This window comes from Dioscorea cayenensis, chromosome 20, assembly GCF_009730915.1.
Source record: "Dioscorea cayenensis subsp. rotundata cultivar TDr96_F1 chromosome 20, TDr96_F1_v2_PseudoChromosome.rev07_lg8_w22 25.fasta, whole genome shotgun sequence".
NCBI lineage: Eukaryota > Viridiplantae > Streptophyta > Magnoliopsida > Dioscoreales > Dioscoreaceae > Dioscorea > Dioscorea cayenensis.
This window is the reverse complement of record NC_052490.1, coordinates 859,059-886,743: the sequence shown is the minus strand read 5'-3', so window position 1 is coordinate 886,743 and position 27,685 is coordinate 859,059. Positions and strand designations below refer to the sequence as shown.

General features: G+C 34.4%; 2 protein-coding genes across 2 annotated transcripts; both read left to right on the top strand.

Annotated features, from left to right (window-relative positions):
* The first annotated feature begins 1,978 nt into the window (after positions 1-1,978).
* LOC120251966 (receptor protein kinase-like protein ZAR1) lies at positions 1,979-5,021 on the top strand. Its single transcript, XM_039260619.1, has 2 exons — positions 1,979-3,633; positions 4,169-5,021. The coding sequence occupies exons 1-2, from the start codon at positions 2,139-2,141 to the stop codon at positions 4,816-4,818; spliced, it is 2,145 nt and encodes a 714-aa protein (XP_039116553.1). The 5' UTR covers positions 1,979-2,138; the 3' UTR covers positions 4,819-5,021.
* Positions 5,022-15,120: 10,099 nt separating this feature from the next.
* LOC120251847 (UDP-N-acetylglucosamine--N-acetylmuramyl-(pentapeptide) pyrophosphoryl-undecaprenol N-acetylglucosamine transferase-like) lies at positions 15,121-27,239 on the top strand. Its single transcript, XM_039260503.1, has 4 exons — positions 15,121-16,052; positions 18,879-18,986; positions 26,557-26,693; positions 26,918-27,239. Exons 1-4 carry the CDS (start codon positions 15,121-15,123, stop codon positions 27,031-27,033), a joined length of 1,293 nt encoding a protein of 430 aa, XP_039116437.1. The 3' UTR covers positions 27,034-27,239.
* Positions 27,240-27,685: the final 446 nt, after the last annotated feature.

Sequence of the window (27,685 nt, the reverse complement as noted above, 5' to 3'; positions counted from 1 at the left end):
TATGTTTTGCTGACATCATTCAAATTCAAACACTCGTGTCAAGATGAGGACATGATATAAATGCTTTGAAATATTAATTCTATATATATGCATACTCTTGACATATCACTTATCTACAATTCATCAAATATATGCATATATACATACATACAATTTTTTTAATGTTAGAATGGTCCTCTATGTGATCATCATTGACAATCTCCATGACCACATCAGTTGCGTGGTGGTTGAAAAGCATGTGTATGCTGTCTTTGATTTGAAAATCAAATTTTATTTATAGACGAAATGTATTGTATTTTGCTATTTTTTTAAGGGTCCTAAAAATAAATATAAAAATGATAAGCTTTGTCAAGGGCATTTAAGTAATTTTTTTAAAAAAATAAAATAAAATCATTTGATAATCATGGTATAGAAAAACCACCGAAAAGTTGGAAGCATCTCTAGAAGAAATTTTCTAAGGAACTGCAATACATGATGCTTTCTAGCCAATGATTATCAAATTTTTGAGCGTCTTCATAATGCTGAATTACAACGAGAGCAGATGGTCCAATGAGGCTTAAACTTATTATAAAAAATAACAATGAAACATTAAAAAGAATTTCAATTCATAATTTATTAGAAACAATAATAGTAATGAGTCACTAATTATAAATACAAGTTTGTAATTGACCTCTATGCGATTGAGAATCGTGCGAGTTAAGCGATTAATTCTCCATCTATACATATAACTCGATATATATAAGCAGCTTGTCGATGTATTACAACACACATTTACACTTCCTATCTTTAAAATTAATCCCTAAAAAAATATAAATTATTATTCATAATTTGTCAGTTTTCAGTTTTTTATTAAATTATCATAGTCCTTTTACTTCTTAGTTTAATTGCAAAGAAAAACAACAATTAATATTACTATATTAGCATCATCTTTTTATAAAGAACAGAAGGTGGCCTACCCCCAAAGTACACATACAATGGAACAACTTTGCCAAAAAAGGACAAAGAAAAGAAAACATTGGAACAAGATGCTGCTGCTTGTAGGGTTGTGTGAGCTGAAACCCTTTTCTTTCTTTTTTTTTTATTTAAGTTTTTACTTGGCACCCCCTGAAAATTATCAAAATTATTTACCTCATTATATTTCAAATATTACCTGTCATTTCTTGTTTATGTACATTTATCTTCAAGGCCATTTCGGAAACAATTCGATTGTTTTAAACTGGATTATTTATTATTTATAATGTATATATTGTACACAAATGTGAGATTTTGTAAAAATATTCCATGATTTCTTAATTAAAACCACTAATATATTTCTATTTTTCTAGAAGAATAATTCATTTTTTTTATAATTAAGTTTGAAACAATTTCTAATTATATCTAAAAGCACATAATACAGAAAGGCTGAAAGGCGCACAAGTTTGGGATTAGGTGGCAACTAATAATTGCATCTTTGATTTTTTCTCTTTTTTTGCATTTTTTCCAGCTTTTCAAAAACAAATAATTTTTTATGGTAGTCAAGTTTTGGAGGCTCCAAAACTTACCATTTTACATGTTTCACAATTTTGTTCTTCTTATCTTCTTTAACTTTACAAAAATATCTAATCATCTGTTGTAGTTAAGAGTGTATTTCACTTTTATTCATCAAATCTTTACATATGATCACTATTTTTATATCTATGCTTTGTTTTTACTAATATATTTTAACTGACTAATATATATATATATATATATTTATTATTATAAAAACCCAAATTTTTTTTATTATGAATTAAACCCTCAAAAGTTGTTATGGACAGACATACAACAAGTAAATATGATTAACAGAGTGATGAGAGGTAATATTTGAAAATTGAGATGATGAAAAGTAATTTCACTATTCTTAAGGGTGTGGAAGTAAAACATTTTAGTTTTTTTGTTTTCAAAAAGGGCCTTCAAAAGCTATGAAGGGATTCCTTCCCCTCCAACCGCTCACACTATCCCCGCCATTCTTTCTCTTATATTCTCCTTTTCCAAAGCCAAAGCACCCACTACAAAACTAGTTCTTCTTTCTTTCCTTGAGCTTCACTGTTTATTTATTCATGCATCCTTCACTCCATTGACAGCAACTCATACTGTTCTGTTTTTGCTACTCTTCACTGATGAGTGTATATGTTCTTCTGCTGCTCATCATAGTCCCTGCTGTTTCTGGCTTGAATTTAACAAATGAGGAAGTTACTGCTCTTCTCTCTTTCAAGTCTTCTGTTTCTTATGATCCAGATGATTCTCTGAGCAACTGGAACTCCTCCATTGATGAGAACCCATGCTCTTGGGATGGCATTACATGCAAGCAAGGTAAGGTGGTTTCTTTGAGCATACCAAGGAAGGGGCTTGTGGGTTATTTGCCTGCTGCTCTTGGCTCTCTTTCTTCTCTCAGGCATCTCAATCTCAGGAGCAATAGACTCTTTGGCAACCTTCCATTAGAGCTCTTCTTTGTAAAGAGCCTCCAAAGTCTTGTTCTTTATGGCAACTCCTTGTCTGGACCTCTTCCTCAAGAGATCAGCAACTTTACTTCCTTGCAGAATTTGGACCTCTCCCACAATCTCTTCAAAGGCTTGATACCTTCCTCATTGATTCGATGTCAAAGGTTGAGGTCACTTCACTTGAGCAACAACAACTTCTCTGGTCCCTTGCCAAATGGCTTTGGCAGAAGTTTGGTTTTTCTTGAAAGACTAGACCTTTCTTTTAACTCGCTGAATGGTTCCATCCCTGGTGACATTGGTGAGCTTTCTAGTCTTCAAGGAACTGTGGACTTGTCCCATAATTTGTTCTCTGGCTTGATTCCTCCCAGTCTTGGCAATGTCCCAGATAATGTGTACATTGATCTCAGTTTCAATAATTTGAGTGGTCTCATTCCACAGAATGGAGCTTTGGTGAATAGAGGGCCAACAGCATTTATAGGGAACCCTGCTCTATGTGGTCCTCCATTGAAGAGACCTTGTTCTTCTTCCTCAGTTGTTGTGAGCAGTCCATCCTCACCACTCCCTTTTCAGCCTAACAATTACCAACCAATGAGCAGTGTTCCTAACAATGGAGTCAGTGACAACCACAGAGGCATGAGCAAAGGCCTGGTCATCGCCATCATCATAAGCGATGTTATCGTACTCTTTGTGATTGCATTTGTCTTCTTTTACTGCTACAAGAGAGCAACTTCTTCGCTGAGAAAGGAGAAGGTGGAGGAAATTGCCTCAAACAACAATAAGGGTAATAATAGCCGGAAGGAATGCCGGTGTTTCTTTGCGAAGGGTGAATCAGAGACAATATCAGAAGATACAGAACAGATTGATCTGGTGCCTTTGGATGACCTTGTGCGTTTTGATATCGATGAGCTATTGAAGGCTTCAGCTTTTGTTCTCGGCAAAAGCTGGATGGGAATTGTGTATAAGGTTGTGTTGGAGGATGGATTGAACTTGGCTGTGAGGAGATTGGGAGAGGGAAGCTCACAGAGGCTTAAAGAGTTCAAAACGGAGGTGGAGGCAATTGGAAAGATTAGACATCCTTGTATTGTTTCTTTGAGAGCTTATTACTGGTCTAATGAAGAGAAACTGCTAATTTATGATTACATAACTAATGGCAACCTCTCTGCTGCAATTCACGGTATGAACTTAAATTCCGCTTGACTTTTAACTTGTGCAAAATTTAGTTTTAAGTTTTGTAGAGGTTCTGGTTAACTGTGTTTAATTGTTTCAATCAAAGAGCACAAAACTTCGAAATAGCTAATGTCTAAATTGTAGCAATGGTATACAATTTTCGTATTTTACAGTATGGCTTTAAGTGAATCACTTAGTTCAATAATAACACACTGTGCATTCATGTTTAGTTTTGAGTTTTATAGAGGTTCGAGTTAACTATGTTTAATTGTTTCCACCAAAGATTACAAAACTTTGAAACAGCTAATATCTAAATGGTAGCATTGCCATACAACTAATATCTCAATATATACTGACATTCTTGTGTTTAGTCTTTAGTTTTAATTAGTCTATGATAATAGTTTCATCCAAAAACTACAAAGCCCTCTTTGAAGTAGCTAATCTAAATAGTAAGATTGGCAAACAACTTTCATATATTTTGTTATGGTTTTAAGCTAATCATGTTGCCTAATATTGACACACTATGTACATTTTGATTTCAGGCACACCAGGAATGGTTGAATTTAAGCCGATGTCCTGGACTATGAGGTTAAATATTATGAGAGGAATTGCTCAGGGTCTGGCATTTCTGCATGAGTTCAGTCCAAAGAAGTGTGTCCATGGTGATCTCAGGCCAAACAACATCCTTCTTGGCCAAAACATGGAACCTTACATATCTGATCTCGGTCTCAACCGTCTCGTTAACATAGTACGAGGATCTTCATTGCTGCCGTCAGAACGGATGAACGCTGATAAACCTCAAATTCAACAAACCGATGTTCCCGGGAGCCCAGCCCCGAAGCTCGGATCATGTTATCATGCTCCAGAAACACTGAGGACTCTGAAACCTTCTCAGAAATGGGATGTATACTCATATGGAGTGATTCTGATGGAAATGATTTCTGGTAGACCTCCAATGGTTCTGTTGGATACTTCAGAAGTAGATCTTGTTAAGTGGGTTGAGTTCTGCATTGAACAGAAAAGACCACTAGCAGATTTGTTGGACCCTCAATTAGTTCCTGAACTGCAGAAAGAAAATGAGATGGTTTATGTGCTTAAGATTGCCTTAGCATGTGTTCAAATCAATGCCGAAAGGAGGCCAAGTATGAGGAATGTGGTTGACACTCTGGATAAGTTAACTCATGTGAAATAGACAGGTCTCTCTGATGAGATTACTGATTGCTCGTTTGCATCTCACAGTATTAATTCATAAACCAACGCATGATCTATTGCCTCATACACCATGGAAAGAATAGAATGCTGATCATAGTTCTCAATCTTTTGCTGAATGTTAAACTATAGGTGGTGTTTATTAATGTTATTGTCAGATAATTATGTTTGTGGTTTCTGTTGTTATTGTTTTTGTTTAAACATGAGTTTGGTTTATTTTAATGTGTTCTTACAGCTCTGAAAACTTACCCTTGATTCATGAAATGCCTCAGATAGCTTGTAAACATCCAACTTTCCATGTAATAAATATCTTAGCGTCAGAATTATAAGCGAAAATCTACCCATTTTTTCCTTGGCTTGATGAAACATCATTCTATGTTTGTCTTTTTCTTGCAACAACATTAATGTCCCATCATGACTTAGCGAGTGTTTAGCTGTGAACGTGGAAAAGTGGTAAGGGGAAAGTATGCGTTACTTGTGTCATGGTCCCCTGAGTCTTGCTCTTCAATCTCACTTTCCATGTCAATTGCATCCTCTAAAATGAACCCATCCTCACCACCATGCTTATGTTTTTTCCTTTATGTGGAGCTTGGGTAAAGAATAAAATAAAATAATGAGCCTGTACTCAGTTGTAATAACAAAATAATAAGTAAACAAGTAAATGAAATACTTATTTTGTCAAATAATTGAGCATAGTTAGAAAATAATTAATATAACTAAATAAATCATGCATAAAATTTCAAAAAATTTATAATTTTAAAATACAGAAATTTACAAGTGGATTACTGATTGGGCTAGTGATTAAATATTTTTCAAATCAAGAGCAGTAAACAAAGGACTTGTTTAGTAGGTTGTTAATAGTTGTAACTTTTTTGGAGTGGATTATTGTATTTGTTATATGGATACTAAATCCGGTATTTTGGTTTATGTTGATCCTTAAAGTATATACTTGTATTTCTGTTAGTTTGTTACATTCCTCCACTCTGAGACAGGTTCTGAGACCTTGCAGGTCTATTGGGTTCACGCCATGTGGGATGACTGTTTGTCCCTGTTTGTCATTCCCCAAACCCGGTTGAACTGAATCCAATGACGAACAATCGACCACAGTCTCATAGGGCGTGAACCCAGTAGGCCTGCAAGGTCTCAGAACCTATCTCAGAGTGGAGGAATGTAACAAACAAACAGAAATACAAATAAATTTTAAGGATCAACATAAAACCAAAATACCAGATTTACTATCCAGATAACAAATACAATAATCCACCCATACTGAGAGATTCATTGAGTGTAGTACTTTTATGCTTGATCCAGGATGGAGATAGATCTCACCAGTGTCTTGTATTATTTAGATACTAATTGCTTTGAGAGTAGTATTGACATGCTTGTAGAATCTCCATGGCTCAATTAATCCTTGATTTAATCCAGAAGTTAAGGTTTAGGTATTTGACAAATCCTATGGGGAATTAAGTCCGCAACCCCTCCATATCATTAATGTCCTTCACTCCCTTCAGCTCGTATATTTCCCTTCTTAGTTCTTAATTAATTCACTTTAGTTTATTTATTTAAAAATTTAAATTGATTTTAGACTTGAAAATAGGAAAATGGGTAGTACTAGTAGTCCCACTCCTCGTAGGATCGACATCTTCCATTTCATGCACACTTTAATTACTTGAACGACCTATGCACTACAGTAGATCAAACACATCTTAATTGCAATTTCACAAGCACATCACAATCGATCAATAGCTATAAAATTTTAACTTCACTATAGATAAGCGCTAGTATATGATAATATTTATACCAATGGAAGTGTATGCATTAGTAAATGTATGATTTATACTAACAGTTGTAAACTTCCATTAGGATAAACAGTCTATAGTTAAGGAATTTGTTCATCACTATGGATAAGCAACAGTATATGATAATATCAATCGGAGTATATGCATTAGTAAATGTTTGATTTATTGTAACAATTGTGATAAGTGTCTAAATATATGTATTTTATACACAATGCGTGCATTTTGATTGGATCATTACTCTTTTTATGCGTTATTTGATTTTATTTGCTTCACAGGGTATTGAAAGATCACCAAGAGGGCAAGAACGTATTTCGTGACGAATTCTTGATGAAGAGGAGTAAGTTCAAAGATGAAGCACTGTTGCAATAGTGTAGTAGTAACAGTGCTCACAACAACCGGTATAATACCCACATGACTTGTCCAAAACGCCATATGACCCCTATGCACTGGCACATAGGCCTCATGACTCGTCCAAAATAAACTATGCAACCTTCATACCTCCAAGCTTGCCAACAACGACCTTATCTTAAAATCATCCTTGCATTTTTAGTACTCTTGAGGAGATTTTTGCCTAAGGCCTACTTCATTCATAGAGTCTTTATCTCAATTGTGTCGCTTGGTGCTATTTTTTTTTGTTTATTTTAGGTTCAATTAAGACATCATTCTCTTGATTGGTAGATTAAATAGTAACACGAAGAGGAAGTAATAGTACTTCTTGGGACCTTAGATATACAACTCTCTCATGCTCACTCACGGGGGAATTTATTATTTGATGACCCGTGCACTTGTGGGAGGGAGGGATGTCATTGCTCACCCCTCTCATCAAGTTGTAGTTTAAATAGTCTATAGCTATGAAAATTTGATCACCACTATAGATAAACACTAGTATATGATAATATTTATAGCAACAGGAGTATATGCATTAGTAAATGTCTGATTTATTTTGACTGTTATTAGTTTTGTTGGTATAAATAATCCATGACTACTAAGTTTGATTGTCATTATAGATAAGCATTAGAATATGACAATATCTATACCAAGGGAATTATATACACTAGTAATCCATTTATAGTGAGCACATATGGTTGCCACTGATTGGAAGCGTGTTCATTTTCACCAAAATTGCCAACTCATACTCGAGACAACTATCTGATATTTAACAATTATAAAGTTATGTTTGTATAAACATTCCATAACTTTAAATTTTTGCCATCATTATATATAGGAATTAGTATATGCTAAATTTTTTTTTTTGTAGTGTGGAAGAAAAAATGAAATGAAAGAGAACTCCAGAGGTGAAAAAGGTAGAATGAAAAAAAATACTCAATAAAGGATAAAATGATCCTGATGGATATTTTAAGCGTGGGAATCCCACGAGATTAGACCAATCAGACCCTAAGCCTAAGGGACAATCAATCCCTAATTCAGAAACATAGCTATGCCTAACCTCTTAGAACATGCATAGATCTATCATGGCATGAACGTCATCAATATGGGGGCATATCCTCCTCATCCACATCAACATGTAACAATCAATTAAGAACATGCAATAATTATGAAAAGTAGAACAAGTTATATTAATCAATTAAGATTCATAAATAATAAATCGAGGGACCTAGACATACAATTCCCTCAAATTAGGTTTTTATGAATAATAACAAGTAAAGCATTAAAGCACAAGAGAACCACAAGACCAAATAAAGAATAAATAAGCTTTTAATGTATTTTTAGACTAACTCCCTCTAATAGTTCTCTGAAGGTTGGGGATTAGAGGATTCCAAGACTGTCCGGATGACGTGTGTCACTCACACCCCTCTGATGATGATTTTCGAAGATGCCTGTCACCCGTGATCTTCTCCGATGATGCTTGTTGACGTACTCTTTGAGAAATCCGCCGTAATCCATTGGAATATGGAAGAAACACCATCTCTTGCCGCTTAAATCTCCGAAATCCATCCGTCTCTAGGTTATTCAACAAAAAGAGTCTCCCCGAATTTAGAGAATATCGAGGTATTTAAAGGAATTGGCTTTGCCATGGCATCACCACGAGCGTCAGTGATGCCCTGCTGTGAGTAAGTTGTTGCTTGGGCTCTAAGTCATGTCTTGACAACGGCCATTATGGACTTCACAATGGCTGTTGTGAGGACGTTATGTCTTCTATATTGCTACCAGTAAGCTCATGCTGCCACAGCTTGATCACGGTAGTGGTAAGTGTAGACAACAGGTGTTGTGTGTTGCCGAATGCCCGTTGCTAGAGTCATAGTGCAGCCTTGATTCAGCAACTTGCTTCATTTTCCTTCAAAACATCCTCGAATTCTCTTCTTTCTTCCTATAACAGAAATAAAGGTCATCATGAAGAAAAGAACATACTAATAAGATGCTAAACAAGTACAATTTCATGCTAAATGTAGTGTAAATGATATAGAAAATATGATCAGTTTAACACTTATCAAGTACTAGATTTGATTTCGAAGCTGTTTGCCACTACTGATAGGGCTTGAACACTGAACTCCTCTCCTATAAACTGTGGCCTCTCATACTCAGAAAGTGTTCTACTTGGTTCAGCCATCATGATAGACTCCCTATTGCCGCTATCAATCTCTTTCTTGACTGCTACATTCTCTTTGAGCCTTCTCAACAAAGTTCTCTCAACCTCACTATATCCTTCTATTAAATCAGTAGGGTTCACTCTGGTCATGAATAGTTACATGCAAAAGAGAATAGCGAGAACAAATTAATAAAGTAACAAAAGAATAAAAATGGAATAATATAACAAAATAACAATTGGCTAAAACACTAGGCTACAAGATTTCATAGAATCTCTGGACTAGGCGTGTGGGTTTAGGGTTAAGTTTGTATATAACGCAAGTACACAAGTTATCAAGTAATATCTCGTGGGTGAGCACGAGGATCGTATTCCGCAAGGAATAGCGAGAGGCTCTTATTACTTCTTTTTCTTATAATTAATAGCCTAAATGTCTACGGTGTTTCTTAATTTTACTTTTACATGTTAATTAATAAAATACAAATGAAAATCGTTAAGTGCAATTGGGAGAAGTTGGGTAATCGTATGACGATTCCCTCAATTATCACTTGTGAATTAGCGTTAAGAGGTGACAATTCAATCTAGTATTGGACTGAGGGATTTCAAGGGCCTACTGATTCCAATCTCTCGGCAACTGGGTCTAAAACACTAGAAACTTAAGATGGAATCTCTTCCACCCCAGCCTTCCTATGTCCGTCTTCAGTTAAAAAACTCCACTAGAAGGGCAAATAAAACCCTAATCTGGAATCTAACAATAACTAATCCCTTAGCGCATGTATAGATCTAACAGAGCATGGGTGTTCTAATGTGTGGCCATATTTTCCTTATCACATGCATTAACAAAATATCATTAAACAAACATGCAATGAATCACAAAAGACTAGAAAGAATATTGAATTATTAGTAAAGAATCACAAGAAACAATCAAGGTGAATTTACATGAAATTCCCCTCGAATTCGGATCCTCTAATGGATATACATGTGTAATTCAATAAATAATAATCATCCAAGGGCAAAAGAATAGCAAAAGAATTCCTAAACTAACTCCCTCCAATAGGTCACCAATGGTTGAGGTTGAGAAGATCCCAAGATCATAAAAAAACACCCGAATCTCTTCATGCGCTCTCTACTATTGATGCACGTTGACTTCCCTTTGAGAAACTCACTAGAATCCACCGAAATCTTGATGAAACTCGCCTCCACCAAGACAGTGTCCGCAAAAAAATCCGCCGCCTCAACTCAATTCAAAGAAAAAGAATCCTTGTTCAATTGTAAACCCTAGGGTATTTATAGTATCTAGTATGCTACTGCCTTATCATGCCCGTTGTAGAGGCCGTGGTGAGTAAGTTTGTTTCTTGGGCCTTAGGTCGCGTCCTGGCAAGGTCTATTCTGGCGTTGTATGGATTAGTCATTGTCGTTATGATTCACAATGCTCATTGTTAAGGTCGTTATGACTTCGCGATTATTCAATGTGATTCCACACTAACACGACTTGATAACGGTCGTGATAGAAGTTGACAACAATTGTGGTGAGATGTCATCATGAGCGTTGTGAGTCGTGGTGATACTCTGGTTCAACAATTTGATATATTTTTACTCAAACGCTGCTCTATAATCTCTCCTTTAGCCCTAAGACAGAATAAAAGCTCTTGGTCAACAAAAGAATGAAATTATGTATCAGTTTGGTGCTAAACATGTAAAAATACCATGCTAATTGCGTATAAATGATATATAAAAATATTTACTTTCAAGCACTTATCACCCGATCCCCGCTCTCATGCTCAAACAAAACATATTGAGTTCGATTTTTATTTTGTCCAAGACTTAGTTGCGAAGAAGTCCCTTTTTAGCAATTTGATCTGTTTTACTTCGGAACGCGTCTATAATCTCTCCTTTAGCCTTAAGACGGAATAAAAGCTCGTGGTTAACAAAAGAATGAAATTATGTACTAGTTTGATGCTAAACATGTAAAATACCATGCTAACTGTAGTATAAATGTTTTATAAAATATTCACTTTCAAGCACTTATCACTGATCCCTTCTCTCATGCTCAAACAAAACATATTGAGATCGATATTTTTGTCCAAGACTTAGCTGCGAAGAAGTCCCTTTTCATTCGTCATATTTTTAGATATTGAGCAGATTGCCGATGTTAAGACTAAAGCCCCTAGCTGCTCACTACCTTTCATTAGTTGCATGACAAACTCACTGTTGTTTCGCCTGTGAGCTTAAAGGGACTGATAACACAATGTATATTTGAGAATGATCATCTATTATTCTCAAATATTCTTTCTCTTAAATTAGCTCATCTAATTATGTCATTGTATATTTTGTAACATGATAAATATATGAAATCTTTGTAAATTATGATCAAAATATTTTATTTCCTTTCTAGATCATTCTACCAGTTATTGTCAAAAGTTAAGAAAATTGATACCATAATTCAAGGTTAACCATGAGAGTGGCATATATATATATATATATATATATATATATAGATAGATTTCAAAATTAAAGCCTTCTTTGGCCATATTAAGATATATATATGAAAAAAAAATAGAATATATACATGATTCCAGAATTTTATATAGGTATATATATATATATATATATGCATATGTCTGTAAGAAAAAATTACAATATTTATTAATTATTTGAAACGACAAGGACAGGAAGATGCTGGATAGCCTTTAAACATATAATAAATGACTTTTTATCCCAAAAACCAAAACAAAAACAGATAGACAATAAATGAACTTGCAAAAACCACTTATAATGTGATATTCATGAGCCTGTTGTATTATTTCGTCTTCACTTGTTCAACCACCTCTCTCATTTTTATTGCAATTCAACATTGAATATGGACATCTGTTATTAAGAGAGGAAGATAATCATGACTTATGTGACAAAGGGCCAATGAGTGAAGAGGGAAAAAAATAAAATATAATAAAATATTAAAACAAGCTCATATATTACAATTGCTTTCCCCACAAAATACAATAATTTGAGTATTATGTAAACAACTTTTCTAATTAATGATAGCTATTTATTAATATTATAATTTTTTTAAATTTTAATTATTAAATATATTTATTTAATAACTAAACTTTAGGAGTTTTTTTATAGTGATATTGAATCGTTTTGCTAGATTATTCTTTATGGAAATTTTTTTAAAAAAATAAACTTGGAGAAAATGATTATTTTAAAAACTTTCTACCCACATTCCATATTATTCATTATGATATATATTTAGGATGTGGGAGGCAGAAGAGGGAATTTTTCCACAATGGGCGAAAGCTCGACTGGGAGCAATGCACGTGGTTGCTCATATATATGGGTTGAACACAAAAAAATTACCAATCGAGAGTTGAAAGTTTTGAACTTTCTAGTTAGCCCCTTTAACATTCTTCCATACCTTTTAGTTCCTCCTATGCCGATTTATTTCTATCCCTCTTATTAGACTAGTCGGTGAGACTTTTTAGAAAATTCTCTGAAATATCTGAAATGCGAGTCTCTTTTGACTATCAAAATGCAAGGGAAAGTTCTTTGAGAAACATCATGGAAGCCTTTATGTTAGGAGTGTTCGTGGAGACTCATTGAAGGTGATAAAAGTGTGTTACATGGCCGGAAATTTATCATTCAAATTTGAATTTGTGATAACTAAAAAAGGAAATCTTCAAGGATGCAATATAAAAAAAAGCATAAATCAACATCAAGGATTACTTACTATTTTGACTTTGTTAGAGAATCAATTTTAGCTAAACAATTGTTATTTTAGTATTTTCCTTATTTGATCGAGTAAATTAGGAATTTTGGTATTAATTTAGAAATTTTATTAGTTGACAAAATTCATTGACTTTTTTATTTAAGAAGCCTTTTTGGTTGAAATAATCGGATCACCCTTTTACCCCAAAAATTGTGAGATTTTTGAATTCTCTCTTGGTTCTTTTGAAAACTATTTTGAGCTTATCGTAATTTCACGTGATACTCAATCATCGACTTATCAAACATCCTTCCGCAAACTCGCTTTCGCGCCTTCACATACCGAGGTTTCTTGCTTGACATAAGTAATGGGTCAAGGTTCCATCCCAAGCTAGTATTAGCAAATAATCGGGTCAATTTTTGTTAAGGGTTTCGTCACGAGTTGGTGAGGTTCATATCAAGAAAAACACTAGAAGGGTTTAGTATGTATACACTTAAATAGTTCACAAATTAGAGAATCTTTAATTGGATGTTAAAAATCAATCATAAGGATTTGTATGACACATGCTTTGACAAAGAGTGCCAGTTGGTCACAATAGAATAGTGTGAGCATATATCATAGATACATTGATAGAATAGGTGTATTCAAACATGACTTGCTACAATCCAATCAATGTGTGTTTACTCTTTGACAGTCAATGTACCAACACAAATGTGTTTGTGTAAATTGTATTGTTATAATTCTAAATTTTAGAAGACTATCCTCTCACGAGGCATAGATTCATCATTTGCAGCAAACTGCATCATATTAAAAAATGACTTTGTGTTTATCATTTTTCAAAAAAGTATAATCAAAATTATATATGATAGCAATGCTTAGTGCCCCTTAAAGTGCTTCACATTTGTAAAACCCTGAAACAATTTGATTATTGGCACCTTAGAAGATTGAGAATACTTGACAATATTTAGAGCTCTTGCATATGATTGTGAGGGTTACATGAACTTTGGATTGAAGGGCACTCTTTTAAATAACGGATCCTTGATAATTAGGATAAAACTGTACAGTTATGGTAAGTAATTTAGAAAATATGGAGAAATAATCAATAATTACCATTACTAAACAGTAATATTATAATGCAAATAGAAAAAGAACAAAATAAATAAAAACATTACACAAAAACCAAAAGCGGACTAATAAGCATTTTTCCAATGTATTCAAACCATACATAACATATATTTTTCAACCAAGGCCACATCTCTAACAACCTGAAATTTCAGAAATTATATGGACTATGGTTGTGATATTTATGCGGGTACAAAGAGCCAGAGAGTCCTTCGACGGTTCCTTCTTCTTTATCCATCATCATATCCACTATATTCTTCTTGAACATATGATATATGCTACACATATTTAGGAAGTCTAGCCCTAAATTAATAGTATAAATTGTTTTGTGATTTTTTGATTGATACGCTAGACTCTCAGCCTAGAAAACTAGAGTGCTCGATTGTTGCACAATTTTCCTATTATAGATTCTTACAAGGTTAACACATTAAACTCTAGGTTGAGAAACTGGAGCCCCCTCCTCTTATTATACATTTTTTGGTATGACAAATTGTTTTATTGATTTTTTTATGCCTTACGATAGTAAGAAAGGTCTCTATTCACAAGCTACAAAAAAAATGGCTTGCATAACTAAGTAGTAAATAATGTAGACCATAAGAGACCAATAAACAATAAAAATAGAACTCACACATTTGGGGTTTCTCGCATGACTCTCTTTGACTTCCTAAGATTACACTTTCATAAAAACTAGCACAATTTTAATTAAAAGACTTCGATGGGACTTCCTAGTGGTTTTCATAGACAAAGGAGTTTTACTTCCGTAGTAAAGTAAGGGAAGAGTAGTGATAAAAAGCATTTGAAATATACAATAAAAAAAGACTATAAAACCCGATGTAAAATGTCAAAGTGACTATCTAAAAAAACAATAAAAAAAGTTTCTAGAGACCATAGGATAATTTTTGCCATTTACTTCCCATTTTCCTTCATTAGTAGCAGGTTGATTTTATTAAACTAGTATTATTATTAAATAAGGAAAGAAATTCCCAATCTCCTTCTCTTTTGTCACTTAATTAAAAACATGTCATCTCCTGCACTGTACCTCCCCTGGCTCTTCATGGTCCATGGCTGCACTCCCACACTCTCTAACCTTCCTCTCCTGCTCCTCTTCCTCTTTCCATGGCTTCCTCTCCTCTCAATCTTCTTCTCCTCTCTCTCCTACTTTTACCTAAACACCCTCTCCTCAACCCCCAGCCACCACCACCACCTCCCCGGCCACCGCGCCGGTCGCAGATCCCTCACTTGCTGTCTTGCTCTTCACCCATCCAGCTCCGGCTCCGGCCTCCCGTGTTGTCGTCACCGGCGGTGGCACCGGCGGCCACATCTACCCAGCGATCGCCACAGCCGACGAGCTCAAGAATGCCTACCCTGACGCTCAGATCCTCTTCATCGGCACAGAATCCGGCATGGAGAGCGAAGTCGTCCCCTCTGCCGGCTATGACTACTCCCCCTATTCCCAGCGCCCGCCTATTCCGCCCCTTCCTCAACCCTGTCAATCTTCTCCTCCCCTTCTCTCTCCTTCGCTCCATCTTCATCTCCTGGACGATCCTCCGCCGGTTCCGCCCCCAAATCGTGCTCGGCACCGGCAGCTACGTCGCCGCGCCGGTCTGCTTCGCTGCCGCTCTCGCCGGCATCAAGTTTGTGATCCAGGAGCAAAACTCTTTTCCAGGTCTCACTAATCGCTCTCTTGCTCCTTATGCTGAGAAGATCTTTCTTGCTTTCAATGCTTGCGTGAAGTACTTCCCAAAGGAGAAGTGTGTGGTGAGTGGGAATCCGGTCAGGTTGGCTCTGAGGAGATATGTGTCCAAGGCAGTCGCCAGGTCGCACTTCTTCCCCAAGGCTTCGGCGAAGAATGGGGATGAGAAGGCCCAGGTTGTGCTTGTTCTTGGAGGCTCTTCTGGTGCCTATGCTCTCAATATTGCAGTTCTGAACATGTATTATGAGATGCTGCTGGAACACAAGAATAGGTACATTATATGGCAGACTGGCGCTGATGGCTACAATGAGATGGAAAGCCTTGTCAAGAACAATCGGCGCTTGCTGCTAACACCGTCAGTATACTCCCTCTACTCCTCTACCCTTCTGAATGATGCTTTACATAATAGTTCTGGTTATGATTAGTTTGACTTTTCTAGTGATTGGCTTTATGCAATTCCTTTTTTCTTGTGCGCGCGCGCGCGCGTGTGTGTGTGTGTGCGCCCAAAATAAGATACAACATAAAATATGGACTTAATTTTGTAATGCATGAAAAGCTCTTTGCAGGATGTTTGCTTTGCATTACAATCATTACCCTGATTAGTTTCTATGAGTTGATTATACAGTTGCATTGTTTTTTGTTATAATTTGTTTTAAGTATATCACCCACGCGTTGCATGAAAATGATGTAAATCTCAATTAAATGCTTCTTTTCTTTAACTTTAATGGAACTATTAATCTAGGGATAAATAAATGTTCTATAAACTTTAAAAGAATATAATGTTGGTCTTCTGATTTTAACTAAAACAAAATCCCTTTTCTTACATTAGAACTTTGGATTAATTTTCTTATTCCTTAAATTTTACAAGGCATTCCTTCAGGCTTGTAAAAGTCATTGAGTTGTGGCATTTGCTTCATTCCATACTTGGCAAAAACTGAGTCAGTTTGATCATTTTTGAGATTAGACATATGACATTTGTAAACTTGGCCCTTGAATAACCAGATAATTATATGTATGCCCACCAAGCTAGGCCTTTGGCGGATACTATTTCAAGGTCAGTTTGATAAAAAATCATAATATATTTACATATTTTGAGCTGTTGAGCTTGGCTTGAAATTAATTTTGAGCCAAAAAATAGAGCTTGTGGTCAGTTCGAAAGCTTAAAATTCTGAGGCGTGCTTGAGCATTTACTGAGCTAAGCTTGAGCTGCTCACAAATTGCTTGATCAATTGACAATCCTAGTGGTGAGTGATCAAGAATGGGCAATGATAACAATGGTATTGATGCAAATATTAGGTTTTTTTGTTAAATTTTTTTCTAAGTAGAACCTATATGGGGATATATATAACTAGAATCATATTGCTGGATACCTGACTAGTAAGTTGTAGATTGTGAGGTGTCAAATGCTATTCATAAGACAATTAAGGGCCAACAGCCATAGAACAAATAAAACAAACATGCAGGCAATGAACGTAGAATGTGAGTGAAGTTCTAATAGCTTTCAACTTCAGGTTGGATCTTATGGTGGTATATATTCATGCAGGGTCATCATCAACTCTACTATATGTACGGCAGAGTTAATGGCTAATTTATTCTAATTGCATGTATTGTCTTGCTAATATGACAAATCATATGATGAGCCATCAACTAGGCTAATATAACCTTAATTTCTTCCATGTTGTAAATTTTTGCTACTTATTAGATAATTCTCTTCATTAGACATTGTTTTTCCTATTTGTTGCTTATTATGTACTGGTTGCCTATTTCATTAGAATAAATTTGAATCAAATCACTAATGATGATAGGTTTCCATTTTTTGGCTAGTGTCTATCAGATTTCTACATCACATGGCAATGCATTTTTCTTGTCAGGGTAGTCTTAACTAAAGGATAATTCAAAGTTTTTATGTAGAGTTTAATAAGGTGAAGCAAAGTGTTTATTTATTAAACCTGATAAATATGAATGAGGAATAGTTATTTGGAAGAGGAATGATACGGGGATTTTGATTAAGGAGACATTTTCTTTAAAATTGATGTTTACCTTTCATTCTATATATATGGATGATATACATGGAGGCAAAAGAAAGATTATAGTTGTGGTTGTCATTATTATTATATTAATATTAGTATAATTAATATATCATCATTAATATTCTTATTTTTAGTACAACAAATAATAGTACTATTTTAATTATTATAAATATTTCCACTATCAAATATTTTCATTATTAAAATCCTAATTATTGTTGAAGATACTTATATTATACGTATTTTTTGCACTATAACTATTATTACACATAATAATAAAACATAACACTATGGTTGAATAAAACTACATAAAAAAAAAATCATCAAGTCAAATACATAATAATTAATATTTTAGCAATGGTGCATACAAACATTATTGATTATAGTTGATGGAGAAGAGAAAGTAGAAAAAAGAGATGTGGTGCGTGAAGGGTAGAAAGATAATTTTTCCTATATTATTTAATCTGGAATAATTTACTTTTGAGTGGGGCAGATCTTAATTTAGAATAAGTCTCCTTATTCCTCTAAGGAGGATTAAGCCATACAAGGAGTATTTGCCAAAATTTTGAGGAATAAGGAGGAATAAATGGCTTAATCCACCACTTATTCTTCCATCCAAACACTCCCTTAAAACGTGTTCCCATCATCATCTGGTATAATTGTATTTTTGTTTTTTTCTTGGTCATATAATATCATTTTATTAGTTGTTCAGTAATCTGAAAGGCTGGATATGGATTAACTCTTAGGTTTTTACATAATGGAGCTTCTTATATAGGGTATCATGCATTATTACTTTGTTGAGATATCAATAAGACTTCATATGCTGCTGATAAGATTGTAATATTTGGCATCCACGTAGCCATCAGTATAGGAGTAGCCAGAAGGTTTTGCTTTCATGATGGTTTCTTTTTCTAAGGTTAATTTGTCCTAAATCATGCAAGTTTAATTCATATGATCCATGTATCTATTTAATCAGTATTTACCATACTATATTTGATGCTCCATCTAAGAAGACACGAGCAACTATAATTCTACTAAAATTCAAATAATTTAAAAATCTAACAATGTATTGCTATATTCTGATAAGTTCTGCAGTTCATGGTTCCGGCATTTATGATGTTAATGCCTTATTTAATTGCTTGTACCTTCTAAAGGTTCTTGCATTCAATGGATTTGGCTTATGCTGCTGCGGATGTTGTTGTATCTAGAGCTGGGGCCATGACTTGCACTGAGATCTTGACAACTGGGAAGCCCTCTATTTTTGGTACTTAACACTCTTTTTTTAATTTCAAACTGACATGCATGACTGTGAAAACAAGTATTACACATTCATAGAGTAGAAGAACCATCTGTTTAGGCTTTATCTGGATGTCATTATCAATCATATTGGAATATTTTAACTTGAATTTTTCTGATGGATTATTATTTTTTTGTTGTGAACCAAGAAACTTAAATGTTGGTGTGACATGTTTGTGTGTGCAACAAATAGTTGGGAAAACATCAGATTAGATGGTTGAAGAGATAAGCTTGCCATTTTGGAGTAAAAGAAAACTGGATTCAATATGTTTTAACTTTCTTTGGAAACTAAGAAAACTTATTTTTGCTAGAGATGGCAATTTGTACCCTACTCGAGCGAGGTATACACGTACCCAGTACCCGGGTCAAAGAGGGTATTACCCTCTTTGACCGGAGTCTGCAATCGGGTAGTCTAATGACCGATTAGTTTTTTGATGAGTGCAGATCGGGGTAGGGAGGTATGCCCCTACCCTACCCGCATCCCTTACCCCTTACCCTTACCGTTGAAGAGGTGCAGGTAAAACCCGTACCGCATTCCCTTACCCTCTCTATATATATATATATATATATAATTTTTTTATAAAACTAAACATTTACTCACAATTTACTCAATATCTATTTTTCATAGTGATTAATTTGAAAATAATACTTCAAAATTTTTCTCTTAATATATTATTTTTAAATTTTATTTAATTTCTATATTTATATTTGATAATATTATCAAAATTGAATTTTTAGATATATATTAAGAATCATAATTAAATTAAAAAAATAAACAAATATAAAAAAATTATAAGAACATCATGAAAAATAAGATACTAATAAAAAATCAATTGGATATAACTTATGAGAATCAAAAATATTACTAGATATTATTACTAGATATTTATAAAAATTTGAAGCTATATAAAAATATAAATAGTAGATATATGAAAAAAATTTTTAAACAAAAACCAAGATGGTTAAAGCATGAACAAAACAAAAAGGTAGAGTTACTATTGAGTCACTAAATAGAGCGTCATTTTTTATGTGATTATATAATTTAAGATAAGCAAATATATATCAACTCATAATTTTTGAATTTATGGATGTGTTTAAAAGATTGTAATATAATGTATAATTAATTTATTTTTTATTATTATTTAAATTTAATTCGATAATTTGAACAACGAGAGTAGCGAGTACCTGCGGGTATACCCGTACTCTGCGGGTAAGGGTAAGGGTATGATTTTTACCCCGAGGGTACGGGTAAGATGCACGGGTATGGGGTAGGGGGTTACAGGTGCAGGGTAAGGGTTTTGGCATACCCTACCCATACCCTACCCGTTGCCATCCCTAATTTTTGCATGCTTTTGTCACTCAAATAGATTCTGCCATTAACATAATTGCTGGTAATGGCTGGATCATAATAGATTTAACCGTAAAGTAGTGTGACCTTGATAGCCTAATCTTAGAGCTGCATACACATTGATTCTATCCCCAATGTTATTATTTATGCGCTTTATTTCATGTATGATATTTGTGAATTACTTCAAAGAATTAAAGAAACTACCTTTGTGGTTAAATATTAAATGTTATTTTTTTGGGAATTTATTGCACATCATGTTTACGTCAAGGTTGTCAGACCCTGCCCGGGCAATGATCCGACTAAGCCCAGGGGTCAGGAGTCAATGGGTTCGACCGGGATCGAACCGGGTTGAACCGGGGTCAATAATTAAATATAAAAAATATTATAATAATTAATAATGAGCAAATATAATGTTAAACCCATAATTATAATATAAAACCTACTCAAATTTGATATTTAAATTGATAAATGACCTTATATACAATAGAGTTTTCTAATTATGTCATTTATTTTTACATTTTTTAAATATTTACAAATTTAATATATTAATATAGAATTATCGAACTTCTCTCGGTGTTATTTATTTATTTATCTATTTGTTTATTGGTTGATTTTGTTAAAATAGATAAGAAATTTAATTCACTTATATATCTCAATTGAGTTTTTATTTTGTTTTAAATTTTCTTATATTTTTTATTTAATTAGAATACTTTAATTTTATATTTTTATAATAAAATTACACTCATTTATTGTTTTATTCTCTTAATAAATTAAATTTTTAGAAAGTATTTACATAACACATTAATAGATTTTATTTTTAAATGATAATTTTTGTTGGTATGTTTATGATATATATATATATATTTTGTAATTCTATTTATTGATTATAAATTATAAATTAATATTAATAAATATACACGATTTTGTGGTTTCGAATGAGAAAATAATAATAAATTATTAAATATTGTAAAAAAAAAAATTAAACATTGTGACCTGATTAACCCGGCTGGGTCACCCGGTTCCTGGTTGAACTGGGTCACCCGGTTCCCGGTTGAACCGCCTGGGTCACCGGGTTAACACCGGGTTTTTTAATACCTGGTTCAATGGGGTATACCCGGGCCGGCCACATGGCCGGTTCCCGGTTTTTCCGGTTGAACCGGCCGGGCCGGTCTGGGTCTGACAACCTTGGTTTACGTATGCTATTAAGACTTCTAAATATGTTTCCATTATAGTACAGATGACGAATTAAATTCAGTAACTCCTATATCATTTATGTGTTGCGTTTTTTTTGTCATGTGATAATTAGGCCCATTTGTAATTTTAAGTAGAATTTGTTAATGCAATCCGAAAATAAAAAAATAAATAAAATAATAATAATAATAATAATAATTGAAAGAAAAGGATCTAGATTTGATAACTAAAAGAATAGGTTTTTTTCTCTAATGCAATTCAAATATATATATATATATATATATATATTGAAAGAAAGGGATCTAGATTTGAAAACTAAAAGAATAGATCTTTCCTCTAAATTTAATGGAGGTACGACTTTCTTTGAATAAGAGAAAGATTAGGGTTTTCTATACTTAACCTTAAAAAACCTTATTACGTTTATACTTTAAACATATATTCATACTTTAATATCCCTCCTTAAACTATTGATAGAGAAGAAGTAAGCATTAAGAGTTGCTTAGAAGAAAACTAAAAATGGGCCACTTATGAGTCTTTGCAAACATATCAATAATCTACATTGAAGGAAATGTTGGCATTTGATTTCTGTATCTTTTATCTGCTGATGAAATTGAGTTGTGAACAATTAATGTGACAATTTTTTATCATAAGCAAGATGCCACACTGTGTTAGATGCCATATACAAAACTCGGCTTCAATACGTGATCTAGCAACAACCCCTAGTTTCTTGTTTCTCTAAGAGATCAAAGGTTAATATGAATGGAACAATAATCTATGATGATATATGCCTTGCAAGTATCAGATCAGAAGAACAACTATTTAATGAATATCGCGAGGGGCAAAACTTAACTGACTAAAAACATTATTTGTGGACTTTATATCAGCACAAGTGACTATGAGATACACAAAAGAGCCAACAACATTTTGATATTAAGTGGAATTATTCAAAAGTCCGCCATTATCTGGGGAAAGTTTAATGTTGTCCTAAAAAACGAGTGGTGATTATCTTTTCATTAGTAAGGCTAGCTTTGTTGAGTATATCTACATAGTTTGAGAAAAAACTTAACCATAAGTTGATAAAGTTACTTCAATGCCATGAAAATAACATAGACGGCTAAATCTTTCATTTCAAACAATGTTGCAAGGTGTTGCTTGAAAGGTAATGCTATTCGAGTCATCCCTAGGAATGATCATATCATTCACTGACAAACATAAGAGAATTTGCCAAAAGAGCAGGTATGGGTGAGAAAACTAGAATTGTTTTAACAAAAGCAAGTTGAGTAACGCTGAACTGAACTTTTCAAACTGAGCACAAGCTGTTTTTTTAAAAGCATTAAGAGGCTCTACGAAAATGATGTATTTGTCTTTTACCCTGGAGCAAAACTGGAGGGAGGTGCATGTACTTGTCTTTTCCAAAGTCCGTAGCAAGTTGTGTATGTTTTCCTAGTTACATTCTACATGGCTATATGGACTTGCCAATTTCTTGACCTTACAAGCTTCGAAAAGTATCCAGCTTCTCCAAGTTGATCGAACAAGCCATAAATGGAACATGGTACTTATTTTGATAGTTTGCTAATTTAGTGCTTAGTAGTCTATGCACATCTTTAATGATTGATTGTTCTTCCTTTGAAACAACACTAGTGCTCTATTTGGGGGCTTTTGATGGTCAAATAAAACCGCATCTGGTAAGTCCTTCAGTTGTTTCCAAATAAAGGGCATGAGTGGATGGTTTTCATTCAAGGACTAGCTCGATGTTGTGGTCCATCTTTCACCTAAGCGGTATCCTTTAAGTAATTCTGGTGGCTTCACATCCTTAAATGTGTTAACTCAGTTTGAATATTGTTTAGGATGGGAGCAGTTAGCTCAATTGTTTCCTCTACTTTAAGCGTTGCTAAGAGTGTCACATCATTCTTTTGTAACCCTTTGGTCTGTTGCATGACACAGATAATAGCTTGGTGGTCAGCTTTGCCTCTCTTTTAATTAAAACCACACAATGGCATTTTGGATCTAATATGCAAAGTTAAATTGAGAAAAAGGCATAGGCAAGGCAAGGATATGGTAAAGGAAAGTCATCCTACTAGCATCTCATAGTCATCATGGGGGATAATAGTGATGGTAACCTTATAGTGCCCACTCTTTACATGGAGTGGGATATTATGTGTTGTGCCAATAACTGGAACCTCTTTCGTGTTAAAGGTCTTCGTAGCCTCCATCTTGTGGGGTTTGAAACCCAAATTATTTGCTGCTTCCTTTGAGTAAATACCTCTGATGCTCTAGTATCCACTAAAGCATTAAACTTTTTTCATGTGACCTCAATCTAAACAAATATCATTTGTTGAAACTCTTGTGACTTCATAGCTCTAAGGAGACATCTGGCTCCTAAATGGGTAGCCTTTCTTTCCCACTCATCAATGCTAGTAGATAGCTTAGAATGCTTGGGACAACCTCTTGCCAAGTGGAGCATTTCACACATGAGCATCCATTTTGATTGTTCATGCTCATTATTCTTCTTAGACGTCTTGCCTTTAATATTCAATCCTGTGCGGCATTTTTTTATCAAAGCATTCCTTCTCTATTTCTCTGCTTATTTTGCCTTTCAGTAGAACTTTCAAAAGTTGCTTTAGTTGAACTCAATAAATAGTTTGGCTACTGCAATGGTTTGTGAAAATGTTTGCATGCCTCGTCACTATAGCTCCATCTTAACCCACCATTGGAGGCCATCCATAAAAGTGAGTAGGGAATTCTTTTTGCTCATGTCAGGAATCTCAGACAATATTACTTTGAACTCTTGCACATATTTTCAAACTTCACCCTGTTGAACATAAAGATACAGCTTAGCTTTAGCCTTGTTTTTTTGCATATTCTGGATAAAATTGTTGCTTGAGTTCTTTGACAAATGCCTTTTCATGTGTTGATGTTGTCATGTCCCTGCTTAACTTTATCACATATCTACCATACCATCATGTCACGGGGCTACATCGCTCAAAAATAATGAGGCCGTCCACTCCTTAGCGACATCATCCACAATCCCTAGGAAATTGGAATCCTGCCCTACACTCCCCAAGTTGTCCACATCCTTGGCTTCTTGTGTGCCATAATATGGTTATTGCTTTGGCATATTTGTCTTAACTAATGATTGGAAAGCAAGTACCTTATTCCCCTAGCTGCTTTACATGCCATGAGCTCACCCTTGAGCTCCTTAAGCTACTGTCATGATGCATCTGCCATGCTTCTAAGACTTCAGCAATGGCATTGAGGGCACCTTGCATCTCTTCCTGTAGTCCTTCCTTATCCTCTTCAAGTTGCTCCATTCCTTCTTCAGTTTTCTAGTGCTTGTCTTGGATCTCTGTTATAGCTTACTCCATTTTGGCTGGTCTAGAGTCCAATGCAAACACTATGCCCCTTGACTTATTCTTATGTACATTTCCTTAGTTACCAACTTGCCATCTTCCATCTTGTGGGCAATTTTTATAGTTTGATATGTTGCCAAAGTCTTCTACTAACCTAGTTCTGATACTAATTGTCACGGGTTGTTTGTTGAACATTTGCACCATGTGGCAGTCAGGCAATCTTTCCCCTAAAAAGATGTTAAGCCAACCTTTTAACCCTATTGTGATGCTAAGAGAGTTGAGAAATGCAATTAAAATAAGAAGAAACTTGAAAGCTTGTAGTTTTGTATTCATTGAAGTGATTTATAAATTACGACCTGGTTCCTATTTGTAAGCAAGGTCTAGTACAATGAATGGCCAAGATAAATCTAGTTGGCTTGATACTGAAGTATTTCTAGAGTGGTCCACATTATTCTTGTATATCATACACATTTTCCCTTAATTTTTCCATTATTCCTTATTGTTCTAGTACTGTGAGGTTTTAGAACTCTCCAGAGCTTTTTAGAATTTTAAAATTGTTCTATAGTATCCTAGAATCTTCTAGAGTTGGTTGTAAGGTTCTAGAATACCCTTAGTGTACTATGGCATAGTTGTGCATACTATTTCACCCTGACACACGTGTTAAGTTTGCGACAGTGCGCTAGACACAAGCAATTTATATGTGAAAGGAAGGGTTATTGTTTTGCAGGCTGGTCAAATCCAATCCATTGCGTGTTGAACCATTTCTTTTGGATGATTGCGTATAAATGCTTCTATGGTCCCCATTAAAAAAAAGTAATTTTACCTGTTGGTCGGTTAGGATATGCATGGCCATGGGCTACTATCAAATTATTGTTGAATATATGCACACACACATGTTATACGCACACATTTGCATTTTCTATATTATTTTTCTTATTTTCTATCCTTATAATATGCAATATTATTTTCTTTACGAATAATTGTTTCTCTGAATTTTGCATATTTCTATTATTTTATAAAGATGTAAATTATAAAAAAAGAAAATTTCCGGTTATGTGTGTGCTCAGCCAAGGGTACTTCTGTGGCTATGAGTTTACCTAAAACACTCTCTCTTAGAAAACAGGCAACTTTTATCTGCTTCCATTTTCCTGCTGGGAAATGTGACCAGCAAGCCAAATGGGACCCCTCCGGCCTAATTTTGTAGCTTGGAGCATGGTATGTTTAGTATAAGGTGCTCTTAGCATATGGAAAATGGCTTCCTTGATGGTTAAAAGTGATCATTGTTAGTTTTTTTGTCAGTTTGATAGGATGAGAAAGTTGCCATTGTCAACTAGGACTTCTGTATGTTATTTGCTTAGTTGATTATATTGGGTTCTTCCTTTCATTTTGTCAGTCTATAGAAGGGCTATATGTATGCTATAACATGAGAATATAACAGAATGAAAGTCTACAATGGGGAAAAAAGTGGATATACCACCTCTAAATGAAACTATTTCTCGTATTTTGATTGAAGTTTTTAAGAGAATATATGCATTCTTGAATCTTGATGAATGATGCTTTGAAGAAGCTTCATGTGCTCCTACAAAGTTTAGTGTTGACCAGATTGTGTTTATATTTATGTGCCTAATCTTTTCATTTTCCTGAACAGATACCGTCACCTACAGTTGCAGATGATCATCAAACAAAAAATGCTTATATTATGGCAGACGTTGCTGGGTCAAAAGTCATTCCACAAGATGAACTTGATTCAAGCTGTTTAGAAATTGCAATCAATGAAGTATTAGGTATGTTGAAGCTTTTCTTACTTTTATGTTGTGATACTTTTGTGCGTACGCTCTCAGAGAGAACTCATGGATAATATAATATTTATATATTAAAAATTCTTATCATTTATAGCAAAACTGAAGCACACTGAATTTTATCAATTAATGGAAATCAAAATGATGGTTTATTTCTTGTGTTCCCCTATGATGCTAATATCATATCATTATTATCATAAATTCGACAGGGGATGAGAAGTTGATGGCGGAGATGTCAGAGAAGGCACTAAGTGTTGCTCGACCAAATGCCTCTGCTGAAATTGCGCAAGACATGCTTTCCCTCATCAGGGTGTCTGCTCCATAGTACCAAGTTGAAGCATCGTCAGGTTTTTGGCTCTTGTCTTCTTTGTAATTTTGCTATGCAATTCTTAGAGAGTTTATTGTGCATTACTTTTTGATATGAGCCCTTCATTCCTGCGGGAGGTAGGTTAGAGTCACATGCAGTGTAATGGTCACATTGTTACGAATATATACATGGATTGGTAAAAGCTGTATGATGGAGAACCATATGTTGAAAATGCTTCAAGTCTCCAAAGAATGAATTTTGAAAATGAGTTGGATTGATTTCTCTTTGAATTGTTTGTTAGCGGCTTTTAAGGTGGTTAAACTGAAAAACAGTTTGTTGGATTTGATTTGGTTTACGTTAATTAGGTTTCAGGTTTGAAAGCTAAGTATATTTCGTTAGTTGATTAGCCATAGGAAAGAATGATACTGTGAGCCTGTTAAAAGGATGAAGACGATTGTTTGGGAGATTTCACTGATATAGTTTATGGGTGATGCATTCATTCATAGACTTGTTGAACTTTTGGCTCTTGCTAGAAATTTGAGCCATCAACACGAAGGAGAAGATATATTGGAAGTAAAATACAAGAAAATAAAATAGCAGGTTGATGTTTGACTAGTTTAATTTAACTCACAAGAGTAGATGCTTTCCAAAGTTGTTTCCGACATGTAAA